Consider the following 19,192-nt stretch of genomic DNA (forward strand, 5'->3'; position numbering starts at 1 on the left):
TGGAGTTTGACAGCGTACAACATGTATGGGGCATTATAGCTATAAAGCCCCAAACAAGAAGTGTTTTTCTTCTCATTGTTTTTCTTGTTTTCATTCAAAAGTTTTGTTTTCGTTGCTGCAGTCGTATTTCATTTTTAACTTTTTATAATTACGATCATAACCATCGATTTTAAGCATTTTAAGTGCTCTTTACGTGTTGCAGAAGAAGCTTTTCTGGCGGATGCAGCTGCTCGCACCAGTGAAATGTTTAGTTGGTTGAAAACTGAGAGTCAGTAACCGGCACAGTGGAAATAGTTGATTGTGAATTTGTGTTTTTTCGTGTGGTTTACCGTACCAGTGCTGGTGGTTATGAAGCTTTCGATTGCTCAAGATAACCAATAACAAAATGACTTCAGTTTGGCAAAGGGAGACAACGAAGAACGAGGACTTTGTGAAACAGCTGATCCAAAATATATTAGTCGCCTTTTCCTAGTGGGATTGGAATCTGCTGCAACATTATGTTCAGATATTGTGCAAGGAGTTATCCATCGAGATATGAAAAACAAATGTATATAATAATAAATACAAATAAAAAATATAATTCAATAACAAACATTAATTTCCTTCGAAGAGTATTAACTTAGTGAGTTTTTGGCGATTGCTGGGTTTGTATGGTATCATAGTCTTTGCGTATTCGGTGATCCTGATGTCCAGATAATGCGTGATTATTTGTTTTAGCTGGTGCATTTGATGTTCTAAATCTGTAGCAAAGTCTTCGTGGAACATATGATCGAATATATTTTTATTAATTCGTTCTGCAGATGTCTCAATACTCGACATTAATCCTTTGTAATATTTCTCAATATTGAAGTCGTGTTTTCCCTGTACAAGTGTCTGAAAATGAATGTACCTGAGAATAAGACTAATTGCAACGGTGTTTCTTACCTTCAAATGAAACTCGCTGATTACACAGACATTCAAAATGTATTTCAAATTGTCGTTTGTGATGTTATGTATGCATATCGGGCATTTCAGGTAAAGAAGTAGCTTTCTCTGTACATTCATGGCATGTGTGGTAACAGCGGTAAAAATAAATTTGTCCTCTGTGATTGCACTGAAATCTACACATTCAGGAAGTGAAATTTTGATAGCTTCTAGATGACTGGATGCAGGATGGTTTTGCTTCACAATGCTACAGTCTGGTACATCAAATTCTTTTGTTGAGGGATGATTAGAGTGATGCGACTGTGATGTTCTATTGATTTGATGAATATTCTCACATGCAGTCAATACGGGTGTATTATTCAAGTCTACGCAATTAGCATTCACTGAGCTTATGATGTTGTTACATTTAAGCAATCGCTTATAACTCGCTTTAAATTGGCTTGCATTTGGGTTATCGTTTGACCCACCTTTAGCTCTTAGCGCACCAAAAAAGGTTTCAACGTGATCCTGGCTTAGCCTGTACGTATAAAGAGCATCGATCTGGTACGACTCGTGGTCTTGGCGGTAGTCGTCTTCGCAGTCCTCTGTCTCTTCTTTTTTCCTACAATAATCGATATAGAGATTACGAATACTTGCTATGTTAACTAAGAATCCCAGAAATCCAGTTTGATTACGTGAGTCTAGAATCTTAATACTGTTTTCCAGTCGTATGGATCTGATATAACTTTCTGCATATTGAAAAGCATGGTGATATATGTCGAAATTTGTGCAAGAGAGTGGCTTCTTAAAATCCTGTGATTCATCACTCATGCTGTTGAAGATGTCAAAAAGGTCATTAAAAAGACTTAAAAATTCAACAGTTGCCGAGCAATCGAAAAAAGCTGGATCGAATGTTTGTAGATGTTCCAAAGCTGCAGCAACACTATTGCTAATTAGCTGGACAGCCAAAATAACTTTCATTTTTGAGTCTTGAAACTGAATGTTTGTTGGTCAATTTTCCCGCCAGTTTTATATTCTGCAAATTTTGAAAATCGTTCAATTTGACAATATATTCCCATTTTACAGTGCCATTTTGCGTCAGCAATACTTTTTGGGAGTAAAGCGTATTTCGAATTAATTTTAACATATGTACAGCATCGAAAATAACGTAAATGTTGTAACCGGCAACTGGATGTTTAAAATACGTTTTGAGCGCAGCATCAGTATTTGTGCGAAGATTGCAGCCAAGAGAGTTTGCTGTAGCGATATTTGTTCTCGTTCCGTCGAATGTTAGAGAAACGATGTTCACTCCAACGTCATGAAGAGCTTTGAGTACATCATTGATGACCTCATGCTTCTCTTCAGTTTTCATGCCATCAATCAGATAGTAAGCCACTGGCACTTTCCAGTTGTCTTCAAGACCTGTCACCAAAAAAACAAGAGCTTCGCGGGCAGCTGGCAAGTGATCAACATTTCCGTCTCGGTTTTGCACCACGCCTTCAAACACTTTTTTATGTTGATTCCATAGAATCTGTTTGCGAATGGCCATTTCGTCCATTATTAGACATCCAAACAACAGTTTCTTTTGAGTGACCATATCCTTGGCTTTAGCTTCGAGGGCGACTAGCGCTTCCTTTGTAATCCCAGGCTCTCCGTCGATTTTGGTGTACCACCGAATGAGCGTCCTTTCATGTGGCAAACTATTGCCAAAATGTTGCCTTACGAATCTATACGCATTTGGACTATAAAAATGCAATGTTGTTGCGAAACTTCGCAATCGGTCGCTAAACGGATCATTTGCTTTCCTATGCTGTAATTCCGAGAGAAGAGTGGCATTTCCTGTGAATTCCTAAAACGTTCAGAACTATCTTGATTTGTATACTATATACGTGTTATGCTCTGAAAGATACCTGCATAAGAGTGCTACCTGCTTCCCATAGGAGTTGGTTCTTTTTAAGTCGATAAATAATATCTTCCATTCCGAGCACTTTACCTTGTAGCCGTTTATATTTAGCACGGAGCAGCTTAAGCGCTTTTTGCGAACGCGAAAGTTGAACAGTCAGCTTCGGAATAGCGGATATTGCTTCATTTGGAGCAATATTCTCCAAATCGATATCACCAGCATATCTTATTGTCCTTGAAGATGAACATAAAAAATAGATTTGTTCGTTTCTAAGTATTACAAGAAATTTTCACCTTTTACGGTAACTGCTGGCATGATTCTGCTGAACTGGTTCTTCCACAATCAAGCGTTCAGAACCGATCATTTGCTGGGGTCCAAAAATAGAAGGAACTGCCCCGTGTTTCAACCGCATCCGGCTTTTAGGTGTAGGACTGCTAAAACAATCTTTAGTGAAGTGAAGCGAGCATATTTGAAGTGTTTTGAAGTTTAGTGAACCGGTATCAAACTTCATATTTTCGGCACTCGCGATGATTTGCAACCATTTCAAGCGGAGTTTTGCATCTTGCGGAAAAAAATGTTTAGAAATCCCATTGGCTGGCGAACGATTGTGAAAATCGGAACGACACGACGGAATAAAACACTTCATTATGATTTAATTTATATATTCCAACGGATCAAGAGCATCTATTTTTATTTACAAATATTTTCATTCTTCTTCTTAGTTTCATTTTTACTTTTTATGTCAATGATGTTGGTTGCACAAAGATGGCTTCCTTGACAGGGGGCTGTATGGGAAGAAACAGAGAGGAAAAGGATAATTGACGTTTCGTCTTTCGAGACTGCTACACTCATATATCGATTACCCCTCTTTTCTGTAAACTCGATTGAACATGTCGCGCGCTCTCTCGGGGAGTAGCCGAACAATGAATAATGATTGCAAGAGTTATTTTAAATTGAAACGTTATTTTATTTTAAAAGCACATTAAATTGTATTTTTTAATAGTCGTATGTACTCTGTTGAACAGAAATCAGTCCAAAGTGCTACGACGTATGTAAAATGTATACAGGAAAAACGACGTATCGTATAGCTATCAAAATGTAGCATTGACAGCCAAAGGTCGTATTGTCAAGTTTATCTTAAAACTCATAATAAACGTTGAAATTTCTTTCCAACAAAATGACACCACTAAAGAACATGGAAAAACAAAACTATATCCGTTTTAATTACTATCTTAACCATTTTAGTTATTAAATAGGATTTAAAAGTATACTCGGAGAACTTCAACCTCAGTTTTCTCTGTTCAAGCAAAATGTCAATACGGCCTTTTGAAAAATCATCCGGGATATGCACTCAGGACCTGACAAATTATTGACATAGAAAAGTGTCAAAAACAAACTTCTTCTTACTTTTAGTAGCTGGAAGGTTAGCATGGCCCCCAGTATCCCGGTTTTTACAATAAATTTGATGGAAAAAGTTAATTGAAGAATCAAAGCAAAACTAAAACGTGTTGTGAGACACCTGTCTGTCAGGCCTGCAATTACAAGAAGGATGATGAGTTAATTTTTATAAAGGAAGTGAATTTCTAAACGATATTCTTACAGGTAAATACAAATTATTTTGATATGGAATATAAAAGTGATGGTAAGAAATTCCTTTTACTTTGTTGCGGTAAAATTTTGGTAAATTATAGTTCATGAAGTTTTGAAGTATTGCAAAGCCTGCTCTGAATTATAAAAGGTTATGTTATTTTTGTCATATTGCGACTATGAACGTCCTGCATTACGTCGGAGAATCCATCCGTCCAATAAAGGAAGGATATGCGGTTTTCGCAGTTTTTCTTACTTGCAATAATATCCGGCGAAGAAAAATGAGCTGAACATATAATTTCGGCGCTTACCGGAGAAGTGCAAGAGCTGCTTTCATTTATGAAACACTGGATAGGGAATTTTGAAAAAGGTTGTAAAATTTCCGGATGTACCAAAATAGCTCAGACACGCGTGAACATATTTTTTCTTTTCTGAAAAATAACCAATGTCAGCGGTTATTAAAACAAAAAATATTTATGTAACGTCAGAGTTTTGCAGTTATATCTTTGATAGATTTCTATAACTTACCAAACGTTTTTCTTGCCGTTTTGGATTCCGTGTTGAAGATATTAGAGAAGGTTTCGTAAATACCAAAAACCCGTAGTTTGACGGATGTCAAATTTCCCATCATCATTTTTACATACTTGCCATCTGTGAGTCAATCGCGCTTTGATTCGCCAATTTTTTGTCGATTTCATATCATTTCATTTGCCAACCGTGAAAAAAGCGTGATAGCGAAGTGCATCAAAAATCCAACTTTCAAAGCAATAAGCAATATTTGGATTGGATTTTCATGAAAATCAACTTATGTAGAATATAGTCACAGTATTGCTGATTGTTTTTTGTTTTCGATTTTTGCACCTTTCCCTATTCAACCTAGAATTTATGGGAATTTCATTGGTATCTTCATGCAGAAACAATACATAGGAGCGCTGCCTATTTGGTCACAAGCTGAGACGAGACATGCAAATAACAAAAAATCGAACGTCAAATGCAGCTAGGGGGTACTGTCAAATGCAGCCAGTTCATTTCAACTATGTGAGGCCTAAGGGCATGTTCAGGAGCGTTTTATTTTGTATAGGAGTTTCAAAGTAGAACTGGAACTGAAACATTCACATCCTCAGCAGAGCGTTTTGTTTTATAATTTCGAACAATTTTGTTTTAAAATTTAAAACTGATATACGACGTCGTTCTATTGTTGCTGATTTTAAAACACGTTTAGAACTCTGTTTTAAATACTTGCAAAGTTTTCAGCACAGACACTTAGACCTGATAGACTGGGGAAAAATAAAATTGAATGCAGTAACGCTGAAGGCATGGCGAGATATGAATTTCAAACTGAATAGAATACCCGCTAAAACTGCTGCTGGGGACAGAAAGTTCCAGTTCTAAAATTTTCAGTTTTATATTATAGAACTGTCAAAATTATAAATCTAAAACTGAAACACTCCTGAACATGCTCTTGTATTATAGAACTGTCAAAATTATGAATCTAGAAATGAAACACTCCTGAACATGCCCTAAGACAAGACAAGACAACTAGTTAGCGATTTCTGGAGCCAGCGTGGAGCCAAAATGACGTCTTCGAATTTGACTAATGGGATACTGTTTTCGTTACCACCGGGGTCATTTCGCAGTGTTGGCATCATGATCAATGCAAGTTGCCAAATAAAATAATTTGAATTCGTCAATTCTGTATCGTAAATAGTTAACCCTTAAATGCGCAGTGTTGTTTTAAAACAATATCCTGAGAATCGTCTAAAAATTATCGCATTGACGTGATATAGCTGTGAGACAATTTTCACAAAATTTAAAAAAAATGATATTCGTCTTTATGTGTTAATATATTAAATAACGCTGAATATTTGAATAAAGACTCGACATATCAATCATTTGTTTACCATTTATATATTATTTTTCTTCCGATGGAATAGCTGTCAATAGAATTCATAACAAGCAAAATCATTTCGAATTCTTTTTGAAGAGCATTTTTGTTTGTATGTGTATTTGTGACGTTGGCCTGTTAGTGTATTTGTAATATTTAAATTTACTATTCTCGATTAGAATGATTAGAAAGGCACTGACCTATTCTATTCTATTCTAACCCTTATACAGCCAGTATTGAAAAGCAATGTCACTGATCTATGTATAAAAGGAAAACAAAATATAGAGATTTCGATTCACTACCCAGTGATTCGGTGTTTTTATGTAAACCTACAAAATAAAAAGTGTGTAGGCTGCAGAATGTTCTGTAACGAGTCGTTCACAAGGCAAGATGGCGGTAGGGTGAGTCCAATTAGTTTATGAATGTTAGTTTTGTTCTTGCCGTCTGATATGATATTATGCTGGCCAGATTTGCTAGAAACATGTAGTACTTGATATGACGAAATGTTTGTTAATGCAACGGACATTGTGTATTATAGAAACATATCTAAATATGAAAAATAATTTGGCCGCACTACCAGCATCGCTAGCTGCATACAGTCAACTGTCATCACGAGGGGCAAGCACTAAATCTTCAATACGACGCAGTTCCAGAAGTCTTACATAATTAGTTACTTTAAGTACCATTAAGTACCATAAAGTACATTAAGTACCGCAAAGATTCCAAAAAGTACGTGTCAAATTCATTGCACTTGAATTACTGAAACGATTTTAAGTACAGCACACTCGTAATTTAAATACGCAAAATATTTTAATTACCATTAGCATGTACTTTAAATACTTTATGTACGTACACATAGATATTAATTAAATTAAGTACCTCATTAAGTACAACAGCAGAATTTTTAAGTACTTTCATTAGTTACTTTAATTATATTCAAAATACGCTGGTATTTTCAATACGACGCATTCAAACCAGCTAGTGCTTGCCCCTCGTGTCATCAATTATTCAGCAGGACACAAAAAACCAAGAAAACGAAAAATAAGAAGCCAGTTGTCCCGTCTTGTCTTAGTGTGAGGCAAAAAGAGAGACTATGTGGGACGAATGGAATGAACAAAAAAAACATCTATCGGCAAGTTCCGTCCCAGGTCACAAGAGATAAGAAGATAATCGCGAGCCAATTTGGTTCAGTTCAGTCATGTATGCAAAATTTCCAAATGGAAAAAAAATTGGAAAAGACCAAATTTTTGTGCATAACGGTACAACACCACAGACTAACAGACATAACACTTGAAAACCAAGCTTCGCACGCTTTAAAGTTCATTTTAAATATATTTATAGTTGGGACTGTGGCCACATTTGAAATTATGGCGCCACTGTCATATGAAGAAGCATATGGGGGATAGACCACTAGTGAAAAATTGCTCCCAAACCTGAGGGGTAACCCACCAGTAAATGAGTGTTTGGGACCGTGAATAAAAGGTGGAGCTAGTGTTCTGAGAAAATTGTCGGATCGATGTTTTTTGAGGGAATTCTCTCATAGTGTTATGTCTGTTAGTCTGTGACAACACCTAACGTCAAATATACACAGTTTATTATGTAGAACGATTGTATTCGAAACAATCGGTATCGTTAAAACTTCAACGTGTGATAGAATGGGCTTTTCCCTTTCATTTGAAAGTAAAATCACAGATAATCTGTGGCATGGTCCAGCCTGATATTTTCTTGTTCGTTTTCTGCTGTGATCCGTGTTCGGCGAGTAACTACTCTGAAATTTATTCTTTATCCTCCGGAAGTCGCGCTTATGGCCCACTGAACGAGCAGCCGCTAGTGCCCTAAGACGATTTCGCTAGATTTTCAGAATTGCTCTCAATTACAAAAAGCCAAATTTAATCAAGGTGGGAACTATTATTTTCCAATGAAATCAGCCTGTTTGATAATTTTCTTACATATGACAGTTCACAAGCAGAAACAGATTTTCACATTCTGATCTATACGAATCTGGATAAGGAATCTCGCGCATGAAACGGTTTTCGCTGTTTTCAGGTGGCTACCCGGATAGAATTTTACAATAGCATTTACCCTACAAACAATTATAAAACAATAAATATTATAATTATTACTGTTTCAACATTGTTCAATTTCACTGTTCAGCAACAAACTGATACAGTGCATTCACATTAAATTTTACTGTTTTCGAAAAAAATGTATGGAGAAAAATTGATTGTTTTCATGTTAAGATACATAACCACCCCCCTTTTTCACTGTAAAAGTCTATTTTACATTGAAATTTACTGTAAAAACGTTAAAGTTTATTGTTTTTGTATTGTAGCATAACACTAAAACTGTAAATTATTGTAAAATTACTGTACTGTCAAATTGAAAATCGTGGTTTAGTTACTGTACATTTCTATTCGGGTAGTCACCAGTTACCTAAAGTTAAAATTAATCCAGAACCGGTTCGGATTTCTGAATGGAGTCATTATGGATTCCAAATCAAATGCAACAACGGATTCCGATTCAGAATCGGTTGTTGCATTTGATTTGGAATCCATACTGCCTCCATTCAGGATTCCGAATCAAATTCCGAATGGTTTGACCGGGCCTAAGCAAAGTTTTCTCACAACTCACACATTGTCCCAGAAATAAGATTTCCAAAAATGCAAAAATGTTTTTCTCTCCACAGTACTCTTTTTTCTGGGCCAGCAGCGGCATCCGTCCTCTACCCAGTAAACGAAATGGCGGCTAGGCGTGTTAAAATACATGCTGGCGAGCGGCAGGCTATTGAAACATTGTTCTAGGCAACCCGCCGTAACTCGCCAGCAACCCACCCTGATAGTGTGGGTAGTAGTTAAAATTTCTTTTGTACTGCTCGCACCGCTACCAACAACGAGTGGCGAACAGCGGTACCACAAGAAGCGCCACCTTTGCCTGAGAAGTTAATTATTTGGCAGTTATGAATTGACAGCCGGTTTGTTGTTAATTATTTTCCAAGTTTTCCAGCTCTGTGGGATATTCGGGACGGTCGCGCGGTGCTCACGTAATTTCGTGTATTTCGTTGGTATTTTGTAAATGAAATTGATTTTCCTACTACTAAAACTGTTGCAAAGTGATCCGGTTGTCTGGCGGCAGGGTGAAGTTGATTGCTTCTGAAAATAGCTCTGGAATGGGTGGCGTTGATACCAGTAAGCGGAAGCCACGACAAACCAAGGGAACAGTAATCAACCGGACGCGCAATCGATTCGCTTGGGTGGTGCTGGCTGTCGGTACGGCAAGTTTTGCCGTGTACTAGTGAGTCTATCATACTGGACTTAATCCACCTGTGAAACTAACCAACATTTTTTTAAATTTTAGTTCTATTTTAAACTACGCCGGTGGAGAACGGCTGCAGGAACGAATACACAAAGATTTTTTCGAGAAGACGGACGAGGAAATTGATCGGAAAAATTTGATGCGATTTAGTCTGCTGGCGCCGCATCGAGGTGACACTATTCGGCAGTTACTTGAGGAAGAGAAAATTGATCGAAGCAGAAAGTAGATCCATCGCCGCGCCATGGCTAGCACCCGTAAGGTTAAGTACGCAAAGTTGAGGCTGTTTAAATCAACTACAGCCGTTCATGGAAGTCAGAATGAGGAACCGCAAGACAATGGGTAATTTAGATATTTTTGTTTTATTGTAGTATAATATGTTTGAAAGTAAAAAAAAATAGTTCAAGAGCCAAATTCTTTTATTTCAGAGAAATTTCGAAGAGTCCCCCCAAAAAGTCAATCCAGCAAATGGAGCAGGAAATCATCTGTTTATCAAATGACGAAGGTCCCGTAGAGCATGAAGAGCCCATTTTAAAACGAACACGTGTTGATCCCATACCTCATTGCTCCAAACCTGCAAAATTACCCAATGTTCCCCCGGATCGGGGCGGTGGCATCATTAGTAAATTTTTCAAAACAACGGAAGACGATTTTGAACCAGATAAGCGAGCACCCGTTGTAAAAGCGAAAACGAAGGTTCAGCGCAAAACTGTCACCCGAAAAGCCCGTGCTACTCGCAAATCAAATAATCAGTCTGACATTCGTAAGGTTTTTCAAAAATATCAGGACAACGACGAACAGCTGCTAAATAATTTGATGCTGGAGCACACCGTGGCTGATCGGTTGGATCCGGAGCAGTTCCAGTTAGCGTTGGCCATGTCCCGGTCGCTGGTCGATCAAGGGGGATCACAACAAAGTGAGACTTCGGTGGGTGATAACGTGAAAGCTTCCAGCAGTAGCAGTTCGATTTCATCCGAAGAGCGAAGAATTCAAGGCATTCGGGCCACTCTGGAACAGTATGGGTTCAGATGTAAAAACAGCTATCAGGATTACGATTTGAATGCAATTTTTGGTAATAATGTAACCGGTACGAAGCCTACGAAGAAAAGTAAAGGTAAAAAACCGTGCCTTCTTGTCCGACGAGATCGTAAGAATTTGGAGGCTTTTATGGAGCTACAATCCGAGCAGCTGCTGCATGACGACTTTAATCAACCGTTGGTCAGTATTGGAGAGTCGAATTGGAACCATCGAACGTACGGCAGCAATATATTTTGGATGAGTGAAAATGCCGAACAATGTGCCAAGATTATGTCGGATTATTATGTAGAGGGTGTTATGGACATGAGCCCCGTAAGCGCAGGTTATTTATTGAAAAACTGGCACAAGATCCCGGGACGAGAATGGACTCCTGAACGGTGTACGAAACCTCCCGCTTCAGAGCATGAATTTGAAATCGATATTCAACCGGTTGAGTTCGATGGTTACGAGTTGATAGAGGACCCGGAGGATTCTTTGCTTGATATGAACACCGTTCCGGACGAGTATCGACAGAAGTATAACAACGAAGTACCGATTCACGTACGATCGAATCGGTCTGCGTCGCCGGATCTCTTTGACTCCGATAGTGGAGAGGAAGCAGAGGTGAATCGGCAAGAAGAAATGATGGAAGTGGTAGAAGTTTGGGAAACACCGAGTGATGAAGATATGTGTGGTCAAGCCAATACGGAAGCTGCGCCAGGGTCAGGTACAGATGAGCAGGAAAATTGTATTTCTGTTATGTGTACTAGCTCGGAAAACATATTCGATGATTGCGAACCAATTGTAGACTACGAGATGTACTCCAGTGAGGAAGGTAATTGTTAATCACACTACATAATACATAATTTAAGGAAATTTCTCGTTGAAATTATATCTATAGATTAATATAGTAATTTATAGTTTATTTGTAATCTCGTCAATGCGAGCGGTTCCTTTATATTAAATGCTTTAATTCTGACACTTTGCTGACGTACTTTCAAGAATTCTCTGCTCGTAGCTGTTAACCCGGTCGGTCTATCAGGTTATCCCTTGTTTTTGGAAGCGTCCACTGCTTGGTTCTCCTACAGTGGACAATGTAATGGGCTGAGGTTTTTGCTTTGACGTCGGAGACGATATCCGTGGTTGGAACTAATTTGGTGAGGAATCTTCGGTTCCGCGAGCTTCCTACCTTTCCGGTTCCTTATTTCCGCTGATTCCGCAGTGACTGGGCACCCAGCGCGGTCAGCGAATTGTAAGCGCCCTCTGTAGCTTGAATATAAGGGTGCCGTGATCCTAATGTGGACGTGTGTACGTGGAAGGTGTGAGTTTTAGCGTTTAGCGGCCACGATGCTGCATGTGATATTGAATGTACAGTTCACATGTGCGGACGTAGGGACATCATGATTTCGTGTATCATCGCGAAGGAACCGAGTGTTTGTATGTTGATGTTTTCGATCACGTGGGCGTTTGTATGACGCGTGTGCTAGCGTATAATTTAGCGAGTATGAATTTATTTGGGCACAGGAGATATTCTCTGCTTCAGTAGGATCTTTGCATTATTCCGATTTCTTTCATTTAGTTTATTAAAGATTCCACAATAAAACACAGCTTACCTTACGGCAAGCCCTACACCTGGTTGAACACTATACTACGTTGATGTAACGAATATAAACCATTGAAGCTGGTAAGTTGATCTTGGATCTAGATGGTGTGTTTGCTTGTCGAATCGTCGTCTCTTTTTGTATTGCCAGGTGTGGCAGTATTCGGTGGTACGTAGTGTAGAATGGGGTCAAATAGGTTGAGTGGATCGGCTGTAGTAGTTCTGACGTCGTTTAATTTTTCGCGTGTTGTTCATTTAGTCAATGTAAAAAAATGGTCACTACTATTAATGTCAAGTGTCAAGCAATTAATTTCAATTGAAGACTTTCAGCCATATCTCAAAGATCCACGCAAACCATCGAATCGAGGCTAAAAGCGACGTAAAGCTACACTTCTCACTGATTCAGTGATGCTGTAGTCTTTACCATCTAAGCAGCTAAAAACAATCGCCGAAGCTAGAAAAAAATTGAAAAAGGAGAGGCAGCATAACGGCAGAAATAGATGGAAAAAGAACAAAAAGTGATCGTAAAATGAGAAGAAAAGATTCCAAAAATCTGCTATGAAGCGTAAACATGGTCATTTCGCAGCTAAACAACAATGTGGACCGGAATGCACAACTTCTATTCCACACTCTGGCGACGACCAGGACACCGAAGAAGTCATTTGCAAGTACAAAACCAGACGCAACTGCTGAAAAAACACGTTTTTTCAACATTTCCCTGCTCGATTTCATGACTTTTCACATATTTCACCGCTTCTTCATTTTCTTACCCGAATTACGTCAATAAATATTATTTATTATATGACTAATTTTGCGCCAACTCGAACAAATGTTGGCAGCACCCTCTCAAATTTTAATGAAACTTTCTGTACACAAAGACTTCGTCACAAAAAGCCATTTTGCATACTTTGTTTTGCCAAAAATGATCTAGACTGTCTTTTGAAAAGAGTCTCTTTTTTAGCATTTTTTCCAAATGGCTATAGTCTAAAATGACAAATCCCACAAAAAAGTGTTGAAGGAGTGATTTTCACAAAATTAGTCAAATTTTTTAATAAAAAAATTGAAAAAATTCTTCATCGACTCCTACACCGAAAAAAATCAATTTTAAAAATTTAAAGTCGATTTGCTAAAAAAACCCATATTTGATTTGGATGAAACCGTACACAAATGACGTAGCTTTTTTTCGGCGATTTTTGACCCCTCCCTCTCCCTTAGTAGCATTTGGTCACAAAATTCTAAACTCCCCCTTATAAATAACGTAGCATTCAACTACCATCCCCCCAGTCTTGCACAACGCGGTCGGGGATGAAAAAAATTACATATGTTTTTCATTTCGGGATGATCCATAAATGACGTAGCATTCTTTGAGCAATTTTTAACACCTCCCTTCCCCCATCGTAGCATTTCGTCACAAACCTCTAAATACCCCCTGGTAATTACGTAGCTTGACGGTAACTCTGCCCCCCTTGTCCCCGCTAATTTTTTTAAAAATTCTATTCTATTCCCCTTTAAAAAAGCTACGTAGCATGACATGACCTCCTACCCCCCTGTCGTCACACATCATCACAAAATACAAAACTCCCCCCTCCCCCATATAATACTACGTCATTTATGGATGATCCCTTCTTTTAATTCCATGTCCTTACAAAATATTTGACGATTTTTATCATTTTCATTATAACAACAAATTGCGTACAAAATAAGCTAATTTCGTGACAAATATAGTGTTGATTGTTTTATTTTGAATTTTATATGTCAAGATATGTTTCTAAGAAGCATTCCTCTAAATTATTAAATTTTGTTTGAGAGAAAATTTAATTCAGTTACCAAACTAAGTCTACTATTTAGCAACATTAGCTAACTAATCCAGCAAATTAAATAAGCATACAAAATCTTTTCATTTTTTTGCGAGCTTGCAATTCAGCGAATTGCAAAATTTACCACTTGAAAAACCGCATGAAAAGTGTAAATTTGAATTTATTTCTCTTGGAAATGGAGAAAGATTAAATTTTTTCTCTAATCTCTTAATGCTACGTCGTACAACTTTTGACTGAGTTTTATTGGATTCTGAGATGATTATGACTTTCATTGGTTTATCAGTTTGGACAAGAAAGTTTTTTTCAAATAATTTTTTTTCCTTGAAAGTGCCCAACTTGAATTTGGACGGTAGATGGGGAACATAATTACCTATCTTGAACCGAAATTTCATCCAAATCAAAGATGGGTTTGTTTAAGTAAATCGACTTTAATATTTTAGAATCGATTTTTTTCAGTGTAGGAGTCGATAAAGAATTTTTTAAATATTTTAATTAATAAATTTGGCTGATTTTGTGATAATCATTCCTACAACATTTTTTTTAGACTATAGTCCTTTGAAAAAAATTGGTGAAAAAAGTTTGACCCTTTTCAAAAGACAGTCTAGAGCATTTTTGTAAAAAGAAAGTGGCAAAGTGGCTTTTTGTGACAAAGTCTTCATTAACTTTTCTACGGCTCATGTACGTACACGTCACATGGCACAAATACTACATCACTAGCTGGTGGAAAATAATAAACAAAGACGGCAAAAGCAAATGGGATTGTTTTCAACCAGGAAGCTGCAGAAGTGTTCGTGAGACCCGGCGACAAGAACTCAATGTACAGAAAGTATTTATCATTCAACCAAAATATATGGAGAAAAAATTTAGTTTTCCATCACTATAGGTGGCATTGTAATTGTCCAAGTACCATCGAAAAACGGAAGATGATATTGGTGGATTTTAAAAAGATATTAGCATTTCAGACAAATCTGACCGAAAGTGGCAAATGACCGAACACACTGTAGGCGGTTGTGGGAGTTCAAACTCAGGTGACCTGCGTGCATTTTAATGGACTTACCAGCTGCGCTATTCCCTCTCCATATGATATAATCTGACCTTCATAGTTGTTTGACGTTCTTTGAGGCTGAAGAGTGCCTCCGTCAATAATGAGGAATTATGGAGTAAGGCGGGTTAAACGTCAACACTACAATGTTAATTCCATACTTGCTAATAAAGAGAGAAGCCAAATTTCAAATAGTAAGCGTTTCCTTATTTATGATTCCAAAATCAAAGTGTGAGCAACAGAGGTGGGTAAGAAAACCAACCGGTACGTATACTCACCGGTACGGTTGTCAAAATCTCAACACGTGTAAACGAGTGATACACATCGTATTCGGTTTTGATTTCGTTCACACGGTAAACGAAGTCAAAACCTCCACCGGGTCTCAGTTTCGAAAACCAAACCGAGTCACTCAGCACCGTTTACATGTGTGCACGTGTTTCTACTTGTGTTGATGTATTCTTAGCAGCGGTTTCGGTTCGGCTTTAGAAAACCGAACCTGGTTTTTTCTATACACGGTGCTGAGGTTAAAAGAAGAAGCAGTAAATTCGTATGCAGTGCTGCCGAATAGACAACTGAATTGAGTTCAATTAGTTGTTGAGAGTCGATGAGGCAATATCGAAATGGCTGGTTCTGAGTAGTTGTTAACAGTTCAACAATTGATGTTTGTTTCAATGCTGAAAACCAAGATGGCGTACACCAAACTAAAAACCGCTACCTTTTCTCGGCGAATAATTATATGGAACTGAGAAATGTAGATATATTTGATTCGGCGAAATTGTCTAGAGCATATAAATTGACGTTAATGTCGTAATGTTTAAATTGAAATTAATGAAAACAATGAAATCACTATCGATTCAACTCAGACTCAGTGGAGGAAACTTACTGTTAAACGATTAGGTCCTTATTTACTGAGTACTGGTAAAACATATTTCGGTTATTGTTGCTGTTACTGTACATCGTTTTGACATATTATGGAGGTCCTCTAGAAGGTTTGGTCGCGAACATTCGAGTTAAGAGAAAACTACCACTCAATCATTCAATTACTAAAAAACTTAATTTATTGAGAACAGCAACCAACTAACGAATACTTTCATTTAATAGGCCGCCGTTAGGGCATCGCAAAAAAATTTTTTTTTTGAATTCTCAAAGGCCCTCCCTCTCATATTGTGACAAATGTCAAAGTAAGCTCAGATGCCAAATTTCACATCATTTGGACAATAGACCTTTCTCGTCCGACCTAACCCCCTTTTTTCTTATTTTTATTCAAAAGACTACACATTTTTAAGAATATTTCCGTTGAAATGAGACTTTTTAGAGCTATCGTGATTTTTTAATGATTTTTTTAAATTTGAAAAATGCAAGAATGTTGAGTATTTTTTTCACCTTTGCAAGAATGGTGGGACTCAAAATGTGTGTTTGGGCAACACTGTTTTGTATATTTTTGCTTGAGTTTCTGGCAACGCGGCAAATGAAGTGGTGAGTCGCGGTCAGCCCCGTGAAAACTGTTTGTTGCCTGAAGCTGCCATCAAATGCCAGTAGCGCTAGCTACGTTTCAATTGTTTAAGGTCTATTCACATGAACTGTACAACACTGTTTGAAAGTGGGAATCAAAATAAGTAAATAATAACAATACATGAAAGTACGATTTTTCTTGCATTGCTTATTCTCTATAAAGTCCGAACGCTTTTATCACCTGAGTTCTAGTTAGGCACATCAAAATGAAGTTTATTTGTGTTCGACAAGTTTCAGATCGTGTTAACAATATTGGCTCGTAGCAATGTGAACGTTGCTTAAAGCGCGTTAGCTGTCATTTTTGGCAACTATCCGAGCCAGGAAGCCAGCTTATGTTGGCTTCACTCATTTTTCAAAGAAACGTCAAAACATTCACCCTCTTGGTCGCGGTACAAAGTTCATTGGTTATGTAAACAAACTAAAGTGAACCTCTCGGTGCAGAACATTGCATGATAATGTTTAACCTCACTTTTTTGACAGTTCAGAGAGATTGTTTACATGGTCTTGGAATTTTTGTTGATTCGATCATAGTATGAGAAACTTGGTTTGGTTCGCTGCCAAATGTTAACACTTTCCAAACAAGGTCGCTTAGCTGTATTTTTTTTTATTGATGTCGGCATCATACATTGTTCCGTTAAATTTAACATTTTTACTTTTCTTGTACATGATTCATTGAACAAGTAAGGAATTTCTAGCCAAACATTTGAAAAAGGCCAACTGCCAAATGCAAACAAATCGAATTTTCATGTTCTCGCCAAGTTTGATCACCGTAATAAGTGCGACGTCAGCGGTATAGTGCCAGGAATAGTCGAGAAGAGTGCCAGGACTGACGCCGAGAGCTACAAGATTAAATAGCAGGGCGTTTTTAAAGTTACCATAGTATAACGTAGAGGCTTTAGGCAGATGATTTATTCAGCAGAATAAGATAGCAAAATAACCCAAAACATAAGAGCTGGCTGCCGAAGTGAATCCACACAGATCATCACCTACAGAGGCAAGCCATATTGGAACGCAGCGAAATTCCTCACAATGAATTGATCTCGTTAGATGAAATTCCAGGAAGTACAATTTTCATAGCATAATTTAATCAACCGAAATTGTAGTCCTCAGTCGAGAGAGAGACTGATAGAGTAGCAGCAGCTAGAAATTTTCTTTCAAAAGCTAGCAGCGGTTTCGCGTATCCTGCGCTAAGTAGAGACCGTTAAGACAGATTTCCGAAGCATTTCAAGTGCTATCAGATGAGAAAAAAAACGTCGCATCTATGACCAGTACGACAAGGACGGTCTGCTGACCAACGGTTCCGTCCGGTACCGCCATAACATATGGCACCGGCGACACATATATATATTCACAACATACTAATTACTTATCCTTCCGAAAAAGTAAATAAATTGACTATGCAATTTATCATTCGCTGCCTAGTTAATTCCTGCCAATTTGAACAAGACAGCAGTTAGCTTTATTGCGGTGCCAAAATGATTGCAACTCGGGATATAATATAAATTTACATATAATTTCTCCTCCCTGATATTCTTCCAGAATGTATAATGCTCTGCATTCTTACCACTCCTATCAAATCCTTCTTACTCCTTATCGTCAGTGCCGAGCACTGTTTTGCATTTGCCGGCTAAATCAACGATAATGCGATAATCGACGAAACTTTTGCTGTAATGGAACTTGAACACGAATAATTGTTCCATTCGAAAGCGATAACCTTGTTGTCCTCATGTTTGCAACTATCATACGCTGGTAGGCATTCTGACCAACGGAAACGTTCTTCGGTATGGGCATTGAACGATCAAAATCATTTCAACAACTTATCATCGACCGAATTCGTTACCTATACATTTCAGGTAAACTTCACCGCCTAAAAATGAGTAATCAATCGGATCATCTTGTTAGGACTTAACCCACGAGCAAACAATCAAAAGTGTACAAATCCTTATCCATCATCCAGAAAGCAATCGTTTTATAGCCCAATGCTTGATCTTGCGATTCAGCATATGCCACCGGGTTTTACATCCAGCGCCGATTGGTCAATGTATGAACCAGGTTCCCATTGTTCCAATCCTCATCCCTCTTGAGTTGATATTCTTTCAAAGAGCATCGAAAGTATTCAAGTAATGTAAATTTTAAAAGTCCATGTAAACAAGTCTTAGATAAACAAGCACACTGAACTGTCAGAAAAGTGAGGTTATACATTTTCATACAATGCTCTATGTTTTTGACAGGTATATGAATGAATCATTCAGCATCAGTGATGCCAGGTCTATTTTAACAATAGCCTGCAGTAAAAATATAAAAGCTGATTGCTACAAAAATCTTCAATAAATTTGACATAGAAATGTAGTATGTATATATTTTAAATGATCAAAAATGTTGAATGCTGGTGTATAAATTGGCTGGCATAGGTTTTGTTCTGCTAAATATTTGTAATTTGCAAAAGATCTGCAGTGAAAATGCAAAATCTGCAGATTTACTAATATATATATATGCAGATGTGGCATCCTTTTAGTATTCCCCACAGGAAATTCATCCAAATGGTGTAAAAATACGGGGAAACAAGGCAAGATAGGTATTCAGAATATGGGGTTAAATGAGCAACTTGCACTATTTT

At 37.7% G+C, this 19,192-nt stretch overlaps 2 protein-coding genes across 2 annotated transcripts in view; both read left to right on the top strand.

The window, feature by feature from the left end:
* The first annotated feature begins 9,444 nt into the window (after window positions 1–9,444).
* LOC131688311 (uncharacterized) lies at window positions 9,445–9,816 on the top strand. The gene is made up of 2 exons (XM_058972512.1): window positions 9,445–9,569; window positions 9,633–9,816. The coding sequence occupies exons 1-2, from the start codon at window positions 9,445–9,447 to the stop codon at window positions 9,814–9,816; spliced, it is 309 nt and encodes a 102-aa protein (XP_058828495.1).
* The window catches only part of LOC131689108 (structure-specific endonuclease subunit SLX4), a 42,225-nt gene continuing 32,718 nt past the window's right edge, over window positions 9,686–19,192 (top strand). The window contains exons 1-2 of the mRNA XM_058973941.1: window positions 9,686–9,929; window positions 10,016–11,439. Of these exons, the coding sequence (XP_058829924.1) occupies window positions 9,832–9,929; window positions 10,016–11,439 (1,522 nt within the window). The 5' untranslated portion in view covers window positions 9,686–9,831. The remainder of the gene's footprint in view (window positions 9,930–10,015; window positions 11,440–19,192) is intronic.

The sequence above is a fragment of the Topomyia yanbarensis genome, chromosome 3, assembly GCF_030247195.1.
Source record: "Topomyia yanbarensis strain Yona2022 chromosome 3, ASM3024719v1, whole genome shotgun sequence".
In the NCBI taxonomy this organism is placed as follows: domain Eukaryota; kingdom Metazoa; phylum Arthropoda; class Insecta; order Diptera; family Culicidae; genus Topomyia; species Topomyia yanbarensis.

Excerpts from the sequence above, each read along its gene's own strand:
- LOC131688311 (XM_058972512.1), top strand. The coding sequence starts at position 9,445 with ATGGGTGGCGTTGATACCAGTAAGCGGAAGCCACGACAAACCAAGGGA. Across the intron at positions 9,570-9,632 it reads GCAAGTTTTGCCGTGTACTA|TTCTATTTTAAACTACGCCG; the intron begins GTGAGTCTATCA and ends TTTAAATTTTAG.